The following is a 25,751-nucleotide window of genomic DNA, read 5'->3' on the forward strand; positions in this document are numbered from 1 at the left end:
TATTGTGCTGAAAACTTTGCTAGTTTCTTTTCCTGAATTCTAAAACTAAGCCCCAAAGCCGCAGAGGATCATTTACAGCAAATTAGATTGAGATTGTTGATATCTTTGGTTAGTTTTAAGGATTCTTGTTTGTTATACTCATGTTTTAGATAGTTTCCTATATTGGTTTGGTTGTTTGTTAATTTTCTTGAAACAGCAAAGTTGGTTTAGAAGAGTAGATGTGCACCATCTACTGTTGACATTTTGTACAACACTTTTGACATTATGTACTTGATTTTTTTTTTTTTTTTTTTATGGGGCAGCTATCTAATACAATGCATTATTTTTAAAAAGATTTTTGTGTAGCATACTGAGGAAAAGAATGGATCCACATTTTTAGGATTCATTATTTAGCTAACAGTGACCATGTAAATATAACATTTTAGGTATAACATTTTGATTCACCACATGTACATAATTTGAAGAAATATAAATTAAAAAAAAATAGGACAGAGATGCATATAAAAACCCACTGCCATCGAGTCGATTCCGACTCATAGCAACCTTATAAATTAGTATAATTCTTCAACTTTTTTTCAGATGCACTCTAATATAAAGAACCCGAAAACCAAACCTAGTGCCATCAAGTCGATCCCGACTCATAGTGACCCTATAGGACAGAGCAGAACTGCCCCATAGAGTTTCCAGGAATGCCTGGCAGATTTGAACTGTGACCCTTTGGTTAGCAGCCGTAGCACTTAACCACTACGCCACCAGGGTTTCCATATAGATCACTAATAATTTCCATGCAATACTATGAGGCAGTATTCTAGAATATGGATAATTCGACCATTACTACCTTATTACGGATATTCAGGCTACCTCTGCTTCTTCACTGTTACAAACAGTGCTGTAGTAATTGTCTGTTTACATAAATTCTCAGCGCTCTTGTGAAAGTATTGCAGTAGCTTAGGATCCTACAAGTGCAATTGCTGGCTCAGATGCTGCTGACACATTTAGACATTGCCCTACAAGGCAAAAATCTGAATCAATTTACTTTTCCACACTTGCATGAGAGGGGTTCTTTGTGTGGCTTTTTTTAAGTCAGAAAATGAATTACATGATGGTTTTATCACATGAACATGAAAAGTGACGGAGCTTTTGGAGTCACCCTGTCTTACATCGTTATTTTACAAATGAAGAAGGTGAGAACCGAAAAGATAATGATTTGTCTAAAATAATGGCTAATGAGTTAGAAACTGGACATGAACCCATATCTTCTGACTACAGGTTCAATGGACTTCACCATAAGGCACATTTTGCTTGTCCCCAATAAAAAGTGACAGTCTTATTTTACCATATCCCTCTTGGGGATGAAGCCCTGCTGGTGCAGTGGTTAAGAGTTCAGGCTGACTGGTACTGGTACAACAGCAGATACATGGACCAATGGAACAGAATTGAGAATCCAGACATAAATCTATCCACATATGAGCAGTTGATATCTGACAAAGGCCCCAAAACAGTTAAATGGGGAAAAGACAGTTTCTTTAACAAATTGTGCTGGCATTTTTTTTTTTTAACTGGATATCCATCTGCAAAAAAATGAAACAAGACCCATACCTCACTCCATGCACAAAAACTAACTCAAAATGGATCAAAGACCTAAATATAAAATCTAAAACGATAAAGATCATAGAAGAAAAAATAGGGACGTTAGGAGCCCTAATACATGGCATAAACAGTATACAAAACATTATAAAGAACATATAAGAAAAACTAGTTAAATGGGAGCTCCTAAAAATCAAACACCTATGCTCATCCAAAGACTTCACCAAAAGAGTAAAAAGACTGCCTACAGACTGGGAAAAAGTTTTTAGCTATGACATTTCTGATCAGCGCCTGATCTCTAAAATCTGCATGATGCTGTAAAAACTCAACTGCAAAAAGACAACTAACCCAATTAAAAAATGGGCAAAAGAGATGAATAGACACTTCACTAAAGAAGACATTCAGGTAGCTAACAGATATATGAGGAAATGTTCACGATCATTAGCCATTAGAGAAATGCAGATCAAAACTACAGTGAGATTTCATCTCACTCCAACAAGGCTGGCATTCATCCAAAAACACAAAATAATAAATGCTGGAGAGGCTGTGGAGAGATTGGAACACTTATACACTGCTGGCGGGAATATAAAATGGTACAACCAATTTGGAAATCCATTTGGCGCTTCCTTAAAAAGCCAGAAATAGAACTACCATATGATCCAGCAATCCCACTCCTTGGAATATATATCCTATAGAAATAAGAGCCTTTACACAGATATATGCACACCCATGTTTATAGCAGCACTGTTTACAATAGCAAAATGATGGAAGCAACCAAGGTGCCCATCAACGGATGAATGGATAAAAAAATTATGGTATATTCACACAACGGAATACTACGCATTGGTAAACAACAGTGAGGAATCTGTGAAACATTTCATAACATGGAGGAACCTGGAAGGCATTATGCTGAATGAGATTAGTCAGTTGCAAAAGGACAAATATTGTATAAGACCACTATTATAAGAACTTGAGAAATAGTTTAAACTGAGAAGAAAACATTCTTTTGTGGTTACGAGAGGGGGGAAGGAGAGAGGGTAGGAGAGGGGCATTCACTAATTAGATAGTAGATAAGAACTACTTTAGGAGAAGGGAAAGACAGCACACAATACGGGGAGGTCAGCACAATTGGACTAAACCAAAAGCAAAGAAGTTTCTTGAATAAACTGAATGTTTCAAAGGCCAGTGTAGCAGGGGCAGTGGTCTGGGGACCATGGTTTCAGGGGACATCTAAGTCAATTGGCATAATAAAATCTGTTAAGAAAACATTCTGCATCCCACTTTGGAGAGTGACGTCTGGGGTCTTAAACACTAGCAGGCAGCCATCTAAGATGTATCAATTGGTCTCAACCCACCTGGATCAAAGGAGAATGAAGAACACCAAGGACACAAGGCGATTACCAGCCCAAGAGACAGAAAGGGCCACATGAACCAGAGACTACATCATCATGAGACCAGAAGAACTAGATGGTGCCGAGCTATAACCGATGACTGCCCTAACAGGGAATACAACAGACAACCGCTGAGGGAGCAGGAGAGCAGTAGGATACAGACCCCAAATTCTCATAAGACCGAACTTAATGGTCTGACTGAGACTAGAGGGACCCCAGTGGTCATGGCTCCCAGACCATCTGTTGGCCCCGGACAGGAACCATCCCCGAAGCCAACTCTTCAGACATAGATTGGACTGGACAATGGGTTGGAGAGGGATACTGGTGAGGAGTGAGCTTCTTGGATCAGGTGGACACTTGAGACTATGTTGGCATCTCCTGCCTGGTGGGGAGATGAGAGGGTGGAGGGGGTTAGAAGCTGGCGAAATGGACATGAAAGAGAGAGTGGAGGGAGAGAGCGGGCTGTCTCATTAGGGGGAGAATTATTGGGAGTGTGTAGCAAGGTGTATATGGGTTTTTGTGCGAGAGACTGACTTGATTTGTAAACTTTCACTTAAAGCACAATAAAAATCACTAAAAAAAAAAAAAGAGTTCAGGCTGAGCTCAGTCTGCTAACCAAAAGGTCAGCAGTTTGAATCCACCAGCCACTCCTTGGAAACCTTATGGGGAAGTCCTATTCTGTCCTTTAGAGTCCCTATGAGTCGGAATCAGTGAGAGGCAATGGGTTTTTGTTTTCTGGCTCCTTGGGGGCAGTGAAGTGTTGCAGTAAACTGCTGTGTTCACTGTATAAGTTGCAGCAGAATGCTAACTGTAATATATTAAAAGCATCAATAACTAATTTCTCAGAAGCAGAGATATTCTAAATATTACTTTATTAACCTCAGTATTTAATGACCTGTCAGAAAATAATTTATTATATCTAGCCCAAATTCAGTTTTTTATCATTTATAATAAAATCGTATATCCTATATTTAGCTGTCTAGGTTTATGCAAAATGTAAAGGGAGAAAGTAAGAATTGATTTTACGTGGATTTAGAGTAAAGAATTGTTGGGATTGGGTGAAATATCTGAGATTGTATCTTTATTTTGCTACCTTGGAATGTCTTCAAAACAACACAGAATAGAAATACCTAGAGTTGGCCTCTTACATTTGTTTCTGTGTTCCTGGGTCAGCTGACTCAAAACTTCTGCATCTATAGTACAAGGAATTGGAATGAATAAGCTCTACGATCCCTTCCAATTCTAAGGGACCAGGTATTCATCATACGCAGTCTCACACAAATCTGCGTAGAAAAACAAATATTGGTATAAATATATTGGACACTAATAGAACTATTTCTAAACATCTGCCTCTAAAGATCATTCGCTGCTTAGAACTTGTGTCTATGTCCACTTCTCTCATTGAAGTTTTTACAGCTAAATCTCTGGGTGGTGTTTAGAATGCAGAAGTCTAGTGCAAGTGTAGTGTGCAAATGGATTGCAAAGAAATTGTAGATATTGAAAAACTTCCAAGATTTCATTAAGTTAGTGAAAGTAACAGTGGGGAATGCTTCAAATCACACAAATGAGGATCTTACAGAATAAAAACAAGTTAACAGTTGAAAAAGAAAAAGTAAAAAACATCATGATATTATGGATGCTTTAAAAAATGATTTTATTATGAAATTTTTAAGAGGAGCCTTTGGGAATAGAAGTAAAATTCCTCAACGTAACAAAGGGCATTTATACAAAGCCGAGGGCCAACATCATCCTAAATGGAGAGAGTCTGAAAGCATTCCTCTTGAGATGGGAACCAGACAGGGATGCGCTTTATCACCATTCTTATTCAACACTGTGCTGGAGGTCCTAGCCAGAGCAATTAGGCTAGATAAAGAAATAGGAGGCATTGAAATTGATAAGGAGGAAGTAAAAGTATCCCTATTTGCAGATGACATGATCTTATACACAAAAAACTCTAAAAATCCACAAGAAAACTACTGGAAGTAATAGAAGATTTCAGCAAAGTATCAGAATACAAGATAAACATACAAAAATGAAATGAATTCCTTTACACCGACAGAAGTTCAAAAAGGAAAGCACCAAATCAATACCATTTAAAATAGCCCCCAAGAAGATAAAATACTTAGGAATAAATCTAATCAGAGGTGTGAAAGACCTATACAAAGAAAACTATAAGACACTACTGCAAGAAACCAAAAGAGACCTATATAAGTGGAAAAACATATCTTGCTCATGGATAAGAAGACTCATCATTGTGCAAATGTCAATTCTGCCCAAAGAGATCTACAAATACAATGCAATCTTGATCCAAATTCCATTTTTTAATGAGATGGAGAAACAAATCACCAAGTTCATATGGAAAGGGAAGAGGCCCCAGATAAGTAAATCGTTACTGAAGAATAACAACAAAGTGGGAGACCTCATACTACCTGAGTTTAGACCCTTTTATACCAACACAGTAGTCAAAACAGCCTGGCACTGGTACAACAACAAAACTTTCACCTAAAAGCATAATGTGAAAAATAAAATAAAAAGCTATTATTATTATTACTGTATTATTATGTTCGGAAACCCAGGTGGCATAGCAGTTAAGTGCTACAGCTGCTAACCAAGAGGTTGGCAGTTCAAATCTGCCAGGTGCTTCTTGGAAACTCTATGGGGCAGTTCTACTCTGTTCTATAGGGTCTCTATGAGTCGGATTCGATTCAATGGCAGTGGGTTATTATTATGTTAAAGATGTTTTAGTGTGCCTGGAAGTGTTTATTTAATGTTTTTATTGGAATCGACTCGATGGCAGCAGGTTTGGTGTTTTTGTTATACAAAGAAAGGTACACTGTATACTATATTCTAAGGCAAGCATTTGAAGTTATGGAAGGTCCTTATCTAACCATGATGGTTAAGATTGTGTGTCTACTTGGCTGGGCCATGATTCTCAGTGTTTATATGCGAATACCTCAAGATGGGATCTGCTATGAGTAGCCAGTCAGTTGAAAGGAAATTTCCTTGGGTGTGTGGCCTGCATCCAAATATAAGTGGACATTCTGTGTTTTGTCTGCTCTGGATCCTGCAACTGGCTCCTGTTCGTCTGACCTCTGGTCCTCTGCTGCTGCCGGTCTTCTGCCGCTGCCCGTTCTCTGCTGCTGCTGGTTCTCGCTGTCTACGTCATCAACAGTATAACAGCACTCCCATTTCCTTTTGAGTCCGTTACCTGGTCACAATTTCAAAACTGCTTCCACATTTTAGATATCTATTAGAGCAGCACCCTGTTCCTGGTTCCAAATGTGTTAGGCTGGGTTCTCTAGAGAACCAAAACAGTAAAGCGTATAATATATATAGAAAGAGATTTATATCAAGGAAACGGCTCACATGATTATAGATGCTGGAAGGTCCCAAGTCTGTGGATCTGGATAAAGGCTTCTTCTGCTTCACGTAGCCACAGAGGCTGGTGAACCCAAGATCAGCAGGTCAGAGAGCCAGGGCTCTTGTTCACAGGCTGTGAAGACTGACGAATCCCAAGATCGGCAGGTAAACTGCTAGCTCAAGTTCCAAGAACCAGAGGCCAGACGAACAGGAGCCAGCTGCAGGATTCAGAGCAGGCAAAAGCCAAGAACGTCCACTTATATTCAAATGCAGGTTATGCACCCAAGGAAACTCCCTTTCAACTGATTGGCTACTTACAGCAGATCCCATCATGGGGGTGATCATAGATAAACACTGAGAATTCTGGCCCAGCCAAGTTAACACAATCTTAACCATCACACTAACTGTTCCAATTTATGTACAAATTTGACTTAAAGTTAGATTTAGGATTGGAACTTATTCATAATCCAGGAACTGCTTGTATTCTGTTGTTGTTGGATAGAGCATTCCATAAATGTCCACTGGTTCCTATTTGTTGATAGTGGTATTCAAGTCTACCATACACGTACTGATTTTCTGTTTACTTGTTCTGTCAAGTATTGAAAGAGGAGTGGTGAAATCATCAATTATAATTGTGGATCTGTTTGTCTTAGTAATTCTATTTGTGTTTGCTTCATGTATTTTGAAGCTCTATGATTTTATATATATTTAGAATTGTTATGTCTTCTTAATGATTTGATCTCTTTATTATTATCAAATGTTCCTCTTTATCCCTGATAACATCCTTATTCTGAGGTATGGTTTTTCTGAAATAATTTAGACACCTCAGTTTCTTTAGGTTAATGTTTACATAGTTAGTGTATCTTTTACTATCAACTTTTTTTATACTATTTATAGTGAATGTATTGTAAACAACATATATTTCGATTTTACTTTTTTATCCAATTTGGTAATTTCTGATTTTTAGATTTCATCCTTCAACTATTTACATTTAATATAGTAGACAATATGGTTGGGTTTAAATCTAGGAGTTTACTAATTATTTTTCTACTTATCTCCTTTTTTTTCTTCTTCTTCATTTCTTGATTTATTTTCGATTAATTTTTTTTAATACTTTTATTTCCAACACTGACATATTAGCCATACCACTTCATTGTTTTCACTTGTTTGTTTTTAGTATATTAGCTCTCCCAAGTTGCATGCCTTGGACTAGCATCACCTGGGAACTTGTTAAGGAATCAAATTCTTGAGACTTATCCAAGATCTTCTGCATCAGAAGCTCTGGGTGTGGGGCCTTGCTGTGTTTTGTTAAACCCCTCAGGGATTCTGATGAAATTAAAATCAGAAACACACCATTCTGGGTTTATAGTATACATCTTTAGGGTATCACGGTCTACGTTTAAGAAATATTATAATACTTTATCAATTCCATTTCTCCCACTCTGGCCTTTTTGCTATTATTATCATTCATCATACTTCTACATATGCTGTAAATTTGTAATGTATTTTTCTTATAATTTTTAAACAACAGTTATGTTTTTAAGAGTTTAAAAATTAGACAAAATTATATTTTATAGTTATTCACATATTTTCAATTTTTGTGCTATTCATGTCTTAGGTACATTAAAATTTCCATTTGATTTTATTTTTCTTCTTTCTGAAGAACTTTCTTTACTATTTCTTATAGGAGGTTTATTGATGATGGATTCTCTCACCTTTTGTTCGTCTGAAAATATATTATTTTGTCTTAATTTTTCAAAGATAGTTTGTTTGACATAGAACTCCAGTTGACATATTTTTTTCTTTTTCAGTACTTTAAATATGTCACTTAATTGCCTTCTGACTTGTATAATTTGTGACAAAAACTCTTATGTCATTTTTATCTTTGATCTTCTGTTTGTAATGTGTAATATGTTTTTGTTTTTTCCCTATGGCTGCTTTTATGTTTTTCTCTTTATCATTACTTTTCAGCAATTTTCTTATGAGTTTCCTTGGTGAGATTTTGCCTGTTATTTTCCTTGAGGTTCATTGATACTCTTGGATCTGTGGTTTTCTTGTCATCAATTTTGGGGAAAAAATGGCAATTATTTCTCGAAATATTTTTTCTCTTCCTCTGTGCCTTCTATTTAGATGGGACTCTGTGATGGTTCAGGTTGTGTGTCAACTTGGCTGGGCCATGGTTCTCAGTGGTTTGGCAGCTATGATGTAGTTTGGCAGTCGTATTATGATGTTATACCCTCCATGATGAGATCTGATATAATGTGATCACCTCCATGATGGGAACTGCTGTGAGTATCCAGTCAATTAAAAGGGAGTTTCCTTGCAGGTGTGGCTTGCATCCAATATAGGTGGACTTTCTGTCAAGGCCCTTGGGCTTTTGCTCACTCTGGATCCTGCAGTTGGCCCCTGTTCATCTAACTTCCAGTTCTTGGAGCGTGAGCTATCAGCTTACCTGCCAATCTTGGAACTTGTCAGCCTCTGCAGCCTGTAAGCAAGAGGCCCACTGTCTGACCTGTTAATCTTGGGTTCACCAACCTGGGCAGCTACATGAGTCAGGAGAAGCCTCCAGCCTGACCCATGGACTTGGGACTTTCAAGCCTCTAAAACCACATGAGACATTTCCTTGATATAAATCTCTCTCCCTATAAATATATTTATATACTTCACTGGTTTTGCTTCTTTAGAGAACCCAGCCTAAGACATTTGGTACCTGAGAGTGTAGTCTAGAAAAACAAAATCGTAAGGATGAGTTTTCTAAATTGGTTCTAAAGTCTGGTTAGTCTTAAAGATGTTGAGTTAAAGAAATCATCAAAAAAAAAGATGTTGATGACACTGCTTCCTGTAGTAAAAAAGGCAGTGCAAATCCATAGCATGAGGTGGCAATAGAAATATGCAAAATATCACCACCAAAAGATCAAGTATTGGTGAGAGGTGAGACTGGATGATTGCATGTTTGATACCTTTCTACAATTTTATCAGAATGAGAAGTATAAAGAAACTGGTTGGATGATCCTACTTTTTGCTAAACAAAGTAGTGAAAGAAAGAGATGAGCTCAGAGCTTCAGAATCAAAGCTCAAGTACCACATAAATGATCTCAAACGTATCACTTGTGCCTTGAAAGAAAGCCTTACTTCTTGTAACAGAGCTGATATTGCCAAAAACCAAACCCACAGTCTTATTATAAGAGTGGCTGAATTGTAATGCCAACTGAATTCCCAACCTTGAGTGGTGCCTGAAATTAAAGTGAGGGCATTAACTGAAAAGAAATGGGATCCTGAAACTTGGGATGGGGACATATGGGTAGATAATCAGGAAGCTGGTAACACTGAGTCCCTAAATTCTATTGAATCGCTACTGCCAGTAGAACCAGGCCTTTCACTCCCTTCTTCTCTGCTTAGCCACCTGCTCCAGGAAAACCATTAACCCCTCCACCCCCATCTGGTGGGATTAACCAAGCTGTGTCTGAAGGCCTTTGTCTGAGTCATTGCCTGGGTCATTGCCTGAGATAGATGCCTTACGAGATAATGCTGAGTGTTCTCAAAACATATTTCCATCATGCATTTTGACCTCTAGATCTGTAACTAGACTTAAGTCCCAATGAACTACAAAAGGTGAAGTGCAGAGTGTTACACAGGAGGAAGTATGCTACACTCCAAAAGAACCGCTTGACTTTCCTAATATGTACAAGCAGAAACCTGGGGAATATGTGTGGAATATGCCTATTAAGGGTGTGGGATAATGGCTCAAGGAACATAAAGATGGATCGGTCTGATTTTATTGATATAGGCCCATTAAGCACAGATTCATCATTCAGCGTTTCAGCTCGAGAGGAAAGGATCTAATAGTTTATTTGGTTGAGTCACCGAAGCAGTGATTACACGGTGGTCTACACTAAATCAAGTTGAAGTATCGGACCTACCTTGGTATACTGCAGAAAAAGGTATCCAAAAGCTTAAGAAAATTGGCACGCTAGAGTGGATTTATCAGGTTAGACCCATAGACCCACACATGGAGTGCCCAGAGGACACACCTTTTACCACAACGGTGAAAAACAAATTTGTGAAGGGAGACCCAGCATCACTGAAGACTACTGTGATTGCTATTTTATGTAAGTTAGATTTGACAGTGGGAACTGCCCTAACTGAATTAAGACATGTAACTACAGTGGGACTGATTGAACCCCATGGTGGCAGGAGCCAAGTGGCAACACACAATCGACAAAGACAAGGTAGGCATGGTTACCCTAATGGACAGAAGAGTCAAAGCAGTAATCAGAATAGTCTGACTCATATGGATTTATGGTGTTGGCTACTTAGCCCTGCTGTCCCTAGGAGTGAAGTAGATAGGAAATCTACAAAACATTTACTTGATCTATACAAGAGAAAGAGTCCTAGGTCAAGTGAATAGCAGTCTAACTCAAATTGCCAGAATAGAGAGTCAATTCTCTTTAGTCAGTTCCTAGACTTGAGCAAGTTTAAAGACTCACAACCCCTTGAATGAAGGGGGTGGGGGGCAGTCCCCTTGAGGAAAGACCCCTCTATATCACCAAAAAGTTGTACTGTTAATCCTTCTCTCAGCCTTCCCCAAAGGGATCTACAGCTTTTTATGAGAATGACTATTCATTGGTGCAAAGGCAATATTCAGATTTTTCAGGGATTACTGGATACTGGCTCTGAACTGACACTAATTCCAGGAGTCCCAAAACATTACTGTGACCCACCAGTCAGAGTGGGGGCGTATAGAGGTCAAGTTATTAAAGGAGTCTTAGCTCATGTCCATATTACAGTCGGTCCTGTGGCTCTCTGAACCCATCCTGTAGTGATTTCCCCAGTTCTAGATGCATAATTGGAATAGAAATACTTAGCAACTGGCAGAACCTCCACAATGGATCCCTGACAAGTGGAGTAAGGGCTATTATGGTAGGAAAAGCCAACGGGAAGCCATTAGAACTGCCCCTACCTAGGAAAATAGTAAACCAAAAGCAATACCACATTCTTGGAGGGATTGCAGAGATTACTGCCACAAATGGGGACTTAAAGGATGCAGGGGTGGTGATTCCCACCACATCACCATTCAACTTGCCTATTTGGCTTGTGCAAAAAATACGTGGTTCTTGGGGAATGACAGTGGATTATCAAAGTCTTCACCAGGTGGTGACTGCAGCTGCAGCTGCTGTTCCATATGTAGTTTCATTGCTCGAGCAACTTAATACATCTCCTGGTACCTGGTATGCAGTTATTGATCTGGGTAATGCCTTTTTTTCCATACCTGTTTCAAAGGACCGCCAGAAGCAAGGCCAGCAATACACCTTCAGTGTCCTACCACAGAGGTTTATCAACTCTCTAGCCTTATGTCATAATTTAGTCTGCAGGGACCTTGATTGTCTTTCCATTCCACAGGCTGTCACACTGGTGCATTACATTGATGACATTATGCCAATTGAATCTTGTAAGGAAGAAGTGTCAATGACTCTGGACTTATTGGTAAAACATTTGTGTGCTAGAAGGTGGGAAATTAATCTGACAAAAATTCAGGTGCCTTCCACCTCAGTGAAATTTCTAGGAGTTCAGTGGGGTGGGGCAAGTTGAGGTAGTCCTTCTAAAGTGAAAGACAAGTTATTGTATTTGGCCTCTCCCACAACTGAAAAGGAGGCACAATGCCTAGTGGACCTCTTTGGATTTGGGAGGTAACATATCCCTCATTTGGGTGTGCTACTCCAGTCTATTTATCAAGTGACTTGAAAAGCTGCTAGTTTTGAGTAAGGCCCAGAATAAGAAGGTTTTGCAATAGGTTCAGGGTGCCACGTTAGCCGCTGTGCCACTTGGGCCATATGATTCAGCTAATCCAGTGGTGCTTGAAGTGTCAGTGGCAGATATGCTCTTTAGAGTCTTTGGCAGGCCACTACTGGTGAATCACAGCACAGACCCTTAGCATTTTGGAACAAGGCCTTGCCGTCCTCTGCAAATAACAACTCTCCTTTTGAGAAACAATTTTCGTTTGTTACTGGGCCGTAGTAGAGACCAAACACTTAACAATGGGCCACTAAGTCACCATGCGGCCTGAGTTGGCCAACATAAACTGGGTGTTGTCTGACCCACTGAGCGATAAAGTTGGACATGCACAGCAGCACTTCATCATTAAATGAAAGTGGTATATACAAGATCAGGCCCAAACAAGACCTCAAGGCACAAGTAAGTTGCATGAGGAAGTGGCCCAAATGCCCATGGTCTCTACTTCGTCACATTTCCTTCCATCACCCAATCTGCACCTATGGCCTCATGGAGAGTTCCTTCTGATCAGTTGACTGAGGAGTTAAAAACCTGTGCCTGGTTTCCACATGGTTTTGTGCAATGTGCAGGCATCTACTCAAAAGTGGACAGTGGCAGCACTACAGCCCCTTTCTGGGACCTCATTGAAGGACAGTGGTGAAACAAAATCATTCCAGGGGGCAGAACTTTGAGCAGTGCACCTGGTAGTTCACTTTGCTAGGAAGGAGACATGGCCAAATGTGCTATTGTATACTGATTCATGTGCTGTGGCCAGTGGTTTAGCTGGTTGGTCAGGGACTTGGAAAGAACATGGCTGGAAAATTGAAGACAAGGAAGTGTGGAGAAGTAATATGTGGAGAGACCTCTCTGAGTGGGCCAAAGAAGTGAAGATAATTATGCCTCTTGTGAATTCTCACCAAACGTGACTTCAGCAGAGGAGCATTTTAACAATCAAGGGGATAGAAAGATGCATTCAGTGGAAACCCGTCATCCTCTTTCCTCAGCCACTCCTGTAATTGACCAGTGGGGCCATGAACAAAGTGATCATGTGGTGGAGGTTATGCATGGGCTCAGCAACATGCACTTCCACTCACCAAGGCCTACTTGGCTGCAGCCACTGCTGCGTGCCCAGTCTGCCAGCAGCAGAGACTAACACTGAGTCCTTGATATGGCACCATTCCTTAAGGTGATCAACCAGCAACCTGGTGGTTCGACCACTTCCATCATGGAAAGGGCAGCATTTTGTTCTTACTGGAAATAGACACTCTGAATACAGATTTGCCTTCCCTGTACGCAATGCTTCTGCCAAAACTACGATCTGTGGACTTACAGAATGCCTTAGTCACTGTCACGTTATCCCACACAGCATCGCCTCAGATTTAGAGACTCACTTCCCAGCAGATGAAATGCAGCAATGGGCCCATGCTTATGGAATTCACTAGACTTACTGTGTCACCCATCAGTTTGAAGAAGCTGGCTTGATAGTATGGTACAGTGGCCTTCTAAAAACACAATTATGTCATCAGCTACATGGTAATACCTTGCAGGGCTGGGGCATTGTTCTCCAGGAAGCTGTATATGCTCTAAACCAGCATCCAATATATGGTGCAGTTTTTTCCCATAGCCAGGATGCATGGGTCCAGGAATCAAGGGGTGGAAATGGAAGGCACCACTCACTATTGCACCTAGTGATCCACTAGTAAAATTTTTGCTTCCTGTCTGCATGGCCTTATGCTCTGTGGCTCTAGAGGTCTTAGTTCCAAAGGGAAGAATGGTCCCACCTGGAGACACATCACTGATTCCACTGAACTGGAAGTTAAGAATGCTACCTGGCCGCTTTGGGCTCCTTATGCCTCTGAATCAACAGGCAAAGACAGTAGTTACCATATTGGGTGCTGTGATTGACCTTGATTACATAATGGAGGTAAAGAAGAGTATGTCTGGAATGCAGGAGATCCCTTAGGGTATGTCCTGGTACAACCATGCCCTGTGATTAAAGTCAATGGAAAACTACAGCAACCCAATTCTGACATGACTGCTGATGACCTAGACCCTTCAGGTATGAAGGTTTGGATCACCCCACCAGGCAAAGAACCATAACCAGCTGAAGTGTTTGCTGAGGACAAAGGGAATACAGAATGGGTGGTGGGGGAAGGTAGTTCTAAATACCAATTACAACTATGTGACCAGTTGCAGAAATGAGGACCATAAGTCTTATGAGTATTCTTCATTGTATGTGTGCATCAAATATTTTTGTTTTCTTCACTTATAAAATATATGATATAAACAGGGCTAGTGCATTTTTGGTTGTATGCATGTTAGTTGTATCATGTTAGACACAAGTGTGACTTTATAATTGTCTTTATTCAGAGATTATCTGTCTTTTAAGGAGATGTATACAGGTTCCAAGCTGACAAGGGATGGATTGTGATGGTAAAGGTTGTATGTCAACTTGTCTGGGCCATGATTCTCAGTGGTTTGGCAGTTTTGATGTAGTTTGGCAATTGTATAATGATGTAATCACTTCCATGAAGAGATCTGATATAATGTGATCACCTCCATGATGGGATCTGCTTTGTCAATCCATTGAAAGGAGTTTCCTTGAGGGTGTGGCCTACATCCAATAGAGGTAGAATTTCTGTCAAGGCTGGTGGGGTTTTGCTTGCTCTGGATCCTGCAGCTGGCTCATGTTCATCTGACTTCTGGTTCTTGGGAGTTAAGCTAGCAGCTTACCTGCTGATCTTGGAACTTGTCAGCCTCTGCAGACTATGAGCAAGAGGCCTGCTGTCTGACCTGCCAATTTTGGGTTCACCAGGTCATGCAGCTATGTGATTCAGGAGAAGCCTCCAGCCTGACCCAAGGACTTGGAACTTTCCAGCCTCTACAACTGTGTGAGCCATTTCCTTGATGTAAATCTCTCTTTCTCATCTATATCTATCTATCTATTTAATCTATCTATCTATCTGTCTATCTGTCTGTCTACCTACCTATCTATCTATCATCTATCTACCTACCTACCTACCTACCTATCTATCTATCATCTATCTGTCTGTCTGTCTATTTATCATCTATCTATCTAACCTATCTAATCTATCTATATGCTTCATTGGTTTTGCTTCTGTAGAGAGCCCAGTCTAAGACAGACTCTAATTAAACGTAGGTTATACTAGTTGATAATATTAGACGGGTCATTTTTTTAGTCATTTTTCTCTGTGTGCTTCAATTTGAATATATTCTAGTGCTTTGTCTTCAAGTTTACTTATATTTTTTTTTCTGTAGTGCCTATTCTATTATCATTTCGAATACTGTATCTAAGCTCTATAATTTCTATTTAGGTGTTTTATAAAATCCTCCATTTTTCTTTTTATCATGTTGATACACTTTCCTCTACCTTCTTACATATGAAGTCAATTTATAATCACTGTTGTTTTTTTTTGTTGTTGTTCTAATGACCACACCTGCTATTTCCATGTTCTCTGTCATCGTGGGTGTATTTCCATCGACTGATCTTTCTCCTCTTTTGTGTTCACATTTTCTTGCTCTTTGCATTCCTATTAATTTTTTATTTAATCCTGTAAATTTTGAAGTTGACATTGTTAGATGCCAAATTTTCTTTTATTCAAATTAATAGTGTTGAACTTGTTTCTGGGATACATTTACATTACTTGGATTCAAATTGATCCTTTGAAAGCTTACTTTTAAGCTTTGTTAATGAAAGTCTAGAGCAGCTTTTAGTGTAAGATAGTTTTTATCCCTGTTTCCTCATATACGGTAATCATTTTCTGAGAACAGTACTCATTGCCCCATGTATTATGGGGCCTTTTCATTCTGACTTGTGGAAATTGTTTGACTTACTGCTCCCTGGTGGTTCTTGAGTAAACTCCTATAGTTTTCTCTCATTCATGAGCAGAATAAGCCCTCAGCCAAAGACTTGAGATCTCCAGATCCCAGATGTCAGCTGTGAACTACAGATCTCCAAGAGTTCTTGCTGTGAAGTTCCCTTCTCTCTATAGGTATTCTAGTTCACGTATTCTAGTTTCCTTGGTCTCTGTGAACTCCATTCTTTTGACACCTCAACTCAGTGAAATCTCAGTCTCTACAAGGGCTTTTCCGTTCTGTGCTGCAGCCTGTAAACTAAATCTTGACAGTAAGCTTAGACAGTTGCTGGACTCACCTTATTTATCCCCCTTCCTCAGGGAGCACAGTTCTGTGCTGTCTATTGTTCAGGGTCTGAAAAGAATTGCTTCATGTATTTTGTTTCTTTTGCTTTTCTAGTGTTTAATGCAAGAGAATAATATAGTCCCTGTTACACTTTTTTTCTGTTATACTACCATAGTCTGAAGTAAAATTTCTATTTCATAAATAAAAAAAAAAATTCTGTTTAGTTTTTCAAGGTGAAAAAATTTTAATAAAACTTTCTTAGTATTTACTATGAATATTTGTACCCATTTAAATAGATTCACTGCCTTATTTCAGCATCACTTATTCTCAGATGAGAATGTACTGTATTTTTCCAAGATAGTATATGAATTATGAATCATTTTGATATCCTTGGAAAAATTCAAAGCAAATCAGCAAACTTTTGAATGTGAAATAATAGTTACTTCTTAGGATTTATTTAGTCTGTTTGGAAGGTATATGTATAATTTAACTATTAAAATGTTATATTAGTGAGTAATAAAACCTACTTACATTTCTTATGATTATTGCAGTGCAGAAATAAAAAAGAACATGTATCCTGATTAATATGTTTTTTGTTTCAGTGTGAATATAAATTAGTCTTTTTAAATGATCTTTTCAAATTGATTATGCCTTTTCTCTCTTTCCCCTTGTTTATCACTACCAATGAAAATCTATGTGAGCTTTTTACAAAATATATGTAAAATACCTAGTAAGGGGAGAAAGAACATGGTGCCATGTGCACTGGAAGTCATGTTCTTGATTTGGTTTCTGGCTTCACTGATGGACTGTAATGAAAAGCCTAAGGCAGGCCACTCACTATCTGATAGTAAGTGAATATGTGCTCATAGTTACATTGTTTGAATTATCCATAGTTCTGATATGAAAAGTATGAGGCAAATAAAATATTTTCCTGGTAGTCACTTATAAAAAAACTAAAAAAACGTGGGGATAATTGAGAAGGGTGTTTTCAATATAGAGAGCAACAGAGAATTCACTTTGTTAATACCCTTAATCATGCTCGTAAAACATACTTCTTGCCATGTCCTGCCTAATGTTCCACCTGATTTTCCATTTCTTCCTCCTCTTTTCCCAGGAAAACAGTTGGTGTTTTCTGCTGTGGGCCCAATTCAATTTCCAAGACTCTTCATAAACTGAGTAACCAGAACAACTCATACGGGACAAGATTTGAATACAATAAAGAATCTTTCAGCTGAAAACCTTTGAGATGAACCAGGACTCAAAAAAGGAATGAGTGCAATTTTTAAGACTTTGAAACTCAGCTGAATCAGTTATGTCATGCCAAAGAGTAACAAGGCTTTCTTATTTATGATTATTTAAAATGGAAATGAGGAGAATGTGGCAAGATAACAGGTAATAATACATGTTTAATCTGGAAACCAAAGAGGCCCTGCAGAATATTCGATGTGGTGATTCACTTTTCAATGTTCTAATTAAAAGAAAACTATTAGCCTCACACTGTTGATTTTTATGGCAGATTCAAGAAGTCTCTAGTGAGGAGCCGAACTTGCTCACTGTGAGGTTGATAGCCTAGGTCCTCTTTAAACTGTTTTTGGTTGAACGAATGCAAGATTGAACAAAATTAAAAATTCATTGAAACTGAGATTACATTTTCTATGTTGCATATAAACAGAGTAGCTTTAATTTGGAAAACCTCCAGGCAAATGTATTAGATGTTTAAAAATACAACACAGAACTCTGTATTGATACGGGTACTTTGTGCCAACAGCTAATCTTTCTCACTACTGATGTTCATACCTCTACTTGATATCTGTAAACTATATGCTGATTGAACCTTGTGCAGATGTAGATATAATAGCACCTGTTTTTATATTTTTCTTTTTTTCCTGTGCGAAGGGAAATCTGCCCTCCCTTGGCATGCATTAGACACAGTGGTTTACTAGATCCATTTCATCCCCAACTTATTTAATCTACTATAGAGTACTGAGAAAATATTACTTTCAATTATAAAGGGACTTACAAACTAATATCTTTTTTTTTCCTTTTTCAGCCTTTTTTTTTTTTTTAATCACCATTTCCCCAGGCACACTTCCTGTTAGTTTTTAGCCTCTAAAGGTGCTTTGTTTAATTTGTGCTTTAAGACCAAAGGGCATCATATCTGTCAGTCAGCATTGAGATACAAGATCTCTTTCCTGTGTATACTGGAGACATTGAAACTATAGTCATATTCCTGAACAGGAAAAGCATATTTTACTACACAACAGGAAATACTTCATTAGTTATCTAGATTTAAGTTCAATATCAAGAATATTATTGTTGCTTTATGTGTAATCTTAGGTCTCAATAGGGAATTACTGGATTTAAAGTCAATATTGGGACTACACTGTATGATTCTATCAGTTTATGCTCCCTGGGCATTATATTTCTTAACTCAAAGGACAAGTCCATTTCACTACTTTAAGAATTAAGGCATTTGTTGTACACTTTAGTGATTTTGTGTTGTAGCTATCTATCAATTACTAGCAAATATAGGACCTTGCTGATATCTGCAGTATGATTTTTCTTGCCTTTGTTAAAGTCTTGCATGCTGTAACATAACATGACAGATGGTACTGTCATCTTTTTTTTTTTTTTTTTTGCTATTTGTCACCAATAGCAATCAAGCATGCTAAACCATCTTAGGGTTGAATGCCTAAAGCACGTTTACTTATAGATAGTTGTTCCTCTCCTTGGACTTCTTTTTTCTGCCTCCTGTGGAAGGAAGGTGAGTCAGAAAAGGTAATGGGAAATGTGCAATGTTCCTGCAGATTTAGCTCTGAAAGCATATTTAATAAGCAGTACATCTTGGCAGCACTTTTTGAATTAAAAAGAATTTTCATAAACACATGTATTCAAAGGAACCAGTAAAAAGAATCTTTCCAGTGAGTTAGTCCAGGCTTGATGTGCAATACTGTTGCATAACTCCTTACTAATCTTAATTTATTTATGTGATTATGTTAATATACCTAATTTTAATAAAACTGTAAGATTTTTCAGAAGAACGATGATAGTTCAGTGCAGGTCTACTATTGTAGATGAACCTCCTTGCTTATTTTAAATTCTAGTTAGATGTTCAAGCTACTGTTAAAAGTTAAGCATAGGTATTTTTTGCCTCTGTAGGTAGGAACGACATCAGAACTTCCTTTAAAAGAGCTTTGTTTTATTTGGGGGGATTCTTTCTCTAGGGCAAATTATTGTCATGCAAGTCATTAATGATTTAAGTCATTAATTTTAATGGCAATGAATGTTAAATGTGAAATGGTATCCTTGAAATCTGTATAATCTCACTTTACCTTTGCAACAAATAAAACAGCGAAGGTTGTTCACAAGTTGAAGCAAATTTAAGGAACATAATCTGTTTGTTCAGGTATTAGTATTTGAGTGCACACTAGCATGAATAGCCCTAGGGATTTGGGTTCCAAAGCTGTCAGTGTCACTGGCTAATGGTGTGACTATGGCAAATTACTTCTCGCTCTCGGATTAAGAATTCTCATTTGGACCAAGTCAGTAATTCTTAATATTTTGGGGGGAATGTATCTTTTTGAGAACCTGATTAAAAATTCATATTATTCCGTATGTACAGACTTCTACATACAATTTTGGGGGGCCCGCAAACAATCTTCACAAGCAAGGACTGAAGGTTAAGAACCTCTGAACAAAATGATCATCACCATAGGTCTTTATATTTCTTTTCTTTGGTATTTGGGAAGAAACTATCAATTTTTACAGGATTATACTCTGCTTAATAAGCCCTAAAACAAAGAATGCAATAAGAACTTATTCAACTTTTAACCTTCTTTAGGTTCACTGAATTATGGGAGGGAAAGGCTGTGATTTTACATAATAATAAAAACTCAAAATCAAATAAATGTATATATTTGATTTTATATCTATATCTATTTATATATCTATGTATGTATATCTATATGTATCTGTTCTTCTATCTATCTGCCTATTTATCTATCTACGAAAGAGCACTTTAAAACTGAACCACTTGGCATGACCAGGATAGCAGAGTTAAGTGTGAGCCAAACCCCATCTTGAACCAAGCTCCATTTTTGTCTTACATTGACTTCTGCTTATCCCAGCTTATCATTAACTTTGAGAACAACAACTCATGATTATTGTTCTCAGAAATGCTTGCAGAGAGGCTTAAGGAATATATGGTTTAAAATAGATAATAGGAAAGAATGGTTTTCACGAACAGGGAAGATTACAATAATGATTGTTTAAGAATGTTCCAGGAAGAGATTCTTGCATATGTTCACAAAAGTTAAACCATAACAGAAAATAGATTGTAAATTCTTTACTCAAGAGGTCATTTGGTCAGTAGTGGACAAATAACAGGAACCTTTGAAATGCTGTGATTATCCCATGATCATTTCATAACTGATTTTAAAATGTCAACCAATCAAGTTTTTGTTAAGTTCCTGATTCTACTGTATAAAAACCCCTGCTTGTCTTCTGTACTGTAGAACACTTAATACTCTCACTTTGTGCTTCCCAGTTCAAACTGTATTTTTCTCTCAATAAAACTCTTCATTTTGCTTTTACAGAGCTGAGTGTTTTACTCTTTGACACACGCACACATATATTTTCAATATATGTGTGTGCATGTGTACATATGCACATATACCAACATACATGTATTTGGGGCTTAGTTTGCTTTCTAAAAAAAAAAATTTTTTTTGCGCTTTAGATGAAGGTTTACAGAACAAACTAGTTCCTCATTAAACAGTGCACATATTGTTTTATGACATTGGTTAACTCCATGACATGTTAACACTCTCCCTTCTTAACTTTGGGTTCCCTATTGCCAGCTTTTCTATCCTCTCCTGCCTTCTAGACCTTGCCCCTGGGCTGGTGCGACCCTTTAGTCTTGTTTTATGGGCCTGTCCAATCTTTGGCTGAAGGGTGAACCTCGGAGTGACTTCATTACGAACTAAAAGAGTATCCAGGGGCCACACCCCCCTGGGGTTTCTCCAGTCTTTGTCAGGCTAGTAAGTCTGGTCTTTTTTGTGAGTTAGAATTTTGACCTACATTTTTCTTCATCTCTGTCTGGGACCCCCTATTATGATCCCTGTCAGAGCAGTCAGTGGTGGTAGCCAGGCACCATCTGGTTCTACTGGTCTCATTCTGGTGGAGGCCATGGTACTTGTGGTGCATTAATCCTTTGGACTAATCTTTCCCTTGTGTCTTAAGTTTTCTTCATTTGCCCTTATTTCCTAAGGGTTGAGACTAGTGGAGTATCTTAGATGGCTGCTCACAGGCTTTTAAGACCCCAGACACCACTCACCAAAGTAGAAGGTAGAACATTTTCTTTATAAACTCCTATGCCAATTGAAGTAAATGTTCCCCAGGACTATGGTCCCCAGAGCCGTCAGCCCAGCAATTTGGTCCCTCAAGGAGTTTGGATGTGTCTATGGACCTTCCATGACCTTGCCTTGTACAAGTTGTGCTGGTTTCCCCAGTATTGTGTACTGTCTTACTCTTCACCAAAGTTACCACTTATGTATTGTCTAGTGTTTTTCCATCAGCACCCCTCCCCTTCCCAGTAACCATCAAAGATTGTTTCTTTTTGTGTGTAAACCTTTTCATGAGTTTTTATAGTAGTAGTTCATACAATATTTGTCCTTTTGTGATTGACATTTCACTCATCATAATGCCCTCCAGATTTATTCATGTTGTGAGATGCTTCACAGATTCATCATTGGTCATTATCGTTGCATAGTATTCTGTTGTGCATATGTACCATAGTTTGTTTATCCATTCTTCTGTTGATGGCCACCTAGGTTGTTTCCATCTTTTTGCTATTATGAACATTGTGCAGTGATGGGTGTGCATATGTCTATTCGTGTGATGGCTCTTATTTCTGTAGGATATAGTCCTAGGAGTGGAATTGCTGGATCATATGGCATTTCTATTTCTAGCTTTCTAAGGGAGCCCCATATTGTTTTCCAAAATGGTTGTACCATTTTGCATTTCCACCAGCAGTGTATAAGAATTCCAATTTCCCCACAGCCTTTCCAATGTTTATTTTTTTTTTTATTATTTGAGTCAGCAGTGCTGGGGTGAGATGATATTTCATTGTAGTTTTGATTTGCATTTCTCTAATGGCTGGTGGGAAACCCTGGTGGCATAGTAGTTAAGAGCTGCGGTGGCTAACTAAAAGGTTGGCAGTTCAAAGCTACCAGGCGCCCCCTAGAAACTCTATGGGGCAGTTCTGTTCTGTCCTATAGGGTTGCTATGAGTTGGAGTTGACTCAATAGCAATACGTTTGTTTTGTTTTTGTTCATGGCTAGTGATAGCATTTCCTCATGTGTCTGTTAGCTGCTTGAATGTCTTCTTTGGTGAAGTGTCTGTTCATTTCCTTTGCCCATTTCTTAATTATATTTTTTGTCTTTTTGTTGTAGAGGTGCTGGATTTTCCTGTAGATTTTAGAGATTAGAGCTTTGTCAGATTTTTAATAGCCAAATTTTTTTCCCAGTCTGTAGGTTCTCTTTTTTACTCTTTTGGTGAAGTCTTTTGATGACCATAAGTTGTTTAATTTTTAGAAGATCCCAGTTATCTAGCTTATCTTCTGGAGTTTGTGTGTTATTAGTTATGGTTTGTATCCTGTTAGAGCCTCTAGCATTGATCCTGGTTTTTCTTCTATGATCTTTATAGTTTTTGGCTTTATGTTTAGGTCTTTGATTGATTTGGAATTAGTTTTTGTGTATGGCGTGAGGTATGGGTCCTATTCACTGTTTTTGCGGATGGACATGCAGTTTTGCCAGCACCATTTGTGAAAAAGACGGTCTTTTCCCCCATTTTGATGGACTTGGGGCAGTTTTTTTGTTGTTGTTTTTTGTTTTTTAGTTTTTATTCAGGTTAGAAATGAAAGGATTGGTAGTTCTTCATTTAGTGACTTGAAAACCCTAGTTGAGTGACTCTACTAGCACAGATACTTAAAAGGAAAATAAAAGCAGTGTAGCCAAAGCATAGACTGAATTGATTTAATCCATATTGCCATGTTATTTATAAACCCCTAAATCAGTGTTTACTTGGGGTATTCACATCAGGTAATGGATGTAAATTATAAAGCATTGTTAAACAGACATGCTAGAGGCAAATGAACTGGTACCATCAATAGATACTGCTGGTGCTAAAGAATGTTTGTTATGTTAAAGAGAAAAGAATGTAAGAATGCTTAAGAAGGAATTTGTATGATTTTTTTTTCCCCCTTTGAGAATAGTTACCTCAGCTGAACAGTGATTTTCCTAAACAAATCAGTAGGACACATTTTTTTACATATTACTCACGATAAACAGCTCCCTTTTCTTATGCCAAGTAGGACATTTACATATCTACTTGTCATGGATTGAATTATGTCCCCCCAAAAATGTGTGTATTAATTGGGCTGGGCCATGATTCCCAGTATTGTGACATTGTCCTCCATTTTGTGATTGCAATTTTATGTTAAAAGGATTAGGGTGGGATTGTAACACCACCCTTAACTCAGGTCACCTCTCTGATCCAATGTAAAGGGATTTTCCCTGGGGTGTGGCCTGCACCACCTTTTATCTCTCAAGAGATGAAAGGGAAGCAGAGAGTTGGGGACCTCATACCACCAAGAAAGCAGCACCAGGAGCAGGGTGTGACCTTTGGACCTGGGGTCCCTGTACCTGAGAAACTCCTTGATGAGGGGAAGATTGAGGACAAGGACCTTCCTCCAGAGCCAAAAGAGAGAGAGAGAGAGAGCCTTCCCCTGGAGCTGACACCCTGAATTTGGACTTGTAACCTACTAAACTGTAAGAAAATAAATTTCTCTTTGTTAAAGCCATCCATTTGTGGTATTTCTGTTATAGCAGCACTAGATGACTAAGACACCAGTTATAGAAGTTTAAAATGTTGAAGATAGGAGGACTCTTATTTTGCAGTTGAGGAAACAGGCCCAAAGACAGTAACTTGCATCAGGTTGTCTACTGAGTTTGTAGCAGAGCTGAGATTGGAACTCAGTTTTTCGCATCTCTCCTATGGAAAGGCTCTCCATAAAATATGCATCTAATAAGACACATCTTTTGTTCTTAGGTGCCATGGAGTTGATTTCGATTTACAGTGATCCCATATGATACAGTAGAACTGCTCTGCCCCACAGGGTTTCCTAGGCTGTAGTCTTTACAGGAGCAGATTGCCAGATCTTTCTCCCTTACAGCCACTGGGTGGGTTCAAGCCACTGGATGGGTTTGAACTGCCAACCTTTCAGTTAGTAGTCAACATTTAAACTTTGTGCCACCAGGGCCCCTTAACATACACCTAGTTCTGTTAATTTGAACCTCCCTATAAGCCCTTTATAAGCCCTATTTAGTGCTTAGGTGGAAAATAAAGTACCGAGTGTTAATTCCAGATTCATGTGCAGAAACTCAGACTCAACTTCCCAGTGTCTCCTCTGATTCTATATGTGTTAGCTTTATTTGTTTTACCTACTAGAACCTATTTTCAGATGTCAGTTGTGCTAAAGGGATTATGTTACCCAGAAGTTTGCACTGGAGAAATAACCGACTCAGAGGCACTAGGTTTTTTGGGTATCATTTCTAGGAAAGTCTAGTGCTGTGTTAAATTTGGGTTCATAGATAACTTCAGCAGCCTTCTAACAACCCAGGGAAAAGCTGACGTTAGAACAAATGGCTATTGTTCTCTACTCACATAACTGTAACTTGCTTCTTGTCCAGGAGAAAAGAGTAGGCTTTTTGTAAGCTAGTGAGACAGGAGATAAATGAAATCCAGCATAATGAAATTGGCATTTACTTAGCCACCATGGAACAATGAGAACTCACTGTATTCCTCTGTCTAAATCTCTCTCTATTGCCCCCAACTTCTTTATTCCATTATGTACTGTTCTCAAAGGACGTAGTCATAAAAGCTAGCTAGATGAAGTGTTCCAAAGAAAAGAAGCAGAAGGTTTGCACTTCTTAGGGAAGGAGGGACTAATTCCATTAAGAAAGAAAAGAGACCATGTGAATTGTTTAAAATAAACAGGAAGTTAAGCAATGTTGTTTTAAAACAGAGAGCAATAATCTAAGTGCAAAGTGTTAAGCTCCAAATTTAAGAATTGGGAAGGGCAAGAAATACCTCTTTGGAGTAGTTTGGGGGAAAAAGAAAGGGTCAGGGAAAGAAAAAAGTATTTGACTTTTTATAATTCAAAAGATGCTGAAATTTGTGGCAAACCTGGATGTTACTCTGGTTTGGGAAAGCATAAAAGACTATAATGTTTGATTTGCTTTTAGGGGGCTTTTGACATTTTTTGTTCACATTTTTAGCAGAAGCTTTCCTTTTCATTTAGGCCTTCAAACCAGTTCATTCCAGTTTGACCCTCTGCTGAGAATTTTAATTTCCACACATATATACTGAATCAACAGATGAATGGATAAACAAATTATGGTACATACACAGTGGAATGCTATG

General features: G+C 38.4%; 1 protein-coding gene across 3 annotated transcripts in view; it reads left to right on the forward strand.

Annotated features, from left to right (window-relative positions):
• Positions 1-20,830, forward strand: part of NOX4 (NADPH oxidase 4) — a 181,996-nt gene extending 161,166 nt beyond the window's left edge. For 2 of the 3 annotated variants that reach the window (XM_049889568.1, XM_049889571.1), the window contains one exon: positions 17,383-20,830. In XM_049889568.1, coding sequence (XP_049745525.1) covers positions 17,383-17,503 — 121 coding nt within the window. In that variant the 3' untranslated portion in view covers positions 17,504-20,830. Of the gene's footprint in view, positions 1-14,922; positions 15,099-17,382 lie in introns of those variants that run through there. The other variant, XM_049889570.1, reaches the window with a different exon arrangement.
• Positions 20,831-25,751: the final 4,921 nt, after the last annotated feature.

The sequence above is a fragment of the Elephas maximus genome, chromosome 7 (assembly GCF_024166365.1).
Source record: "Elephas maximus indicus isolate mEleMax1 chromosome 7, mEleMax1 primary haplotype, whole genome shotgun sequence".
Lineage (NCBI taxonomy): Eukaryota > Metazoa > Chordata > Mammalia > Proboscidea > Elephantidae > Elephas > Elephas maximus.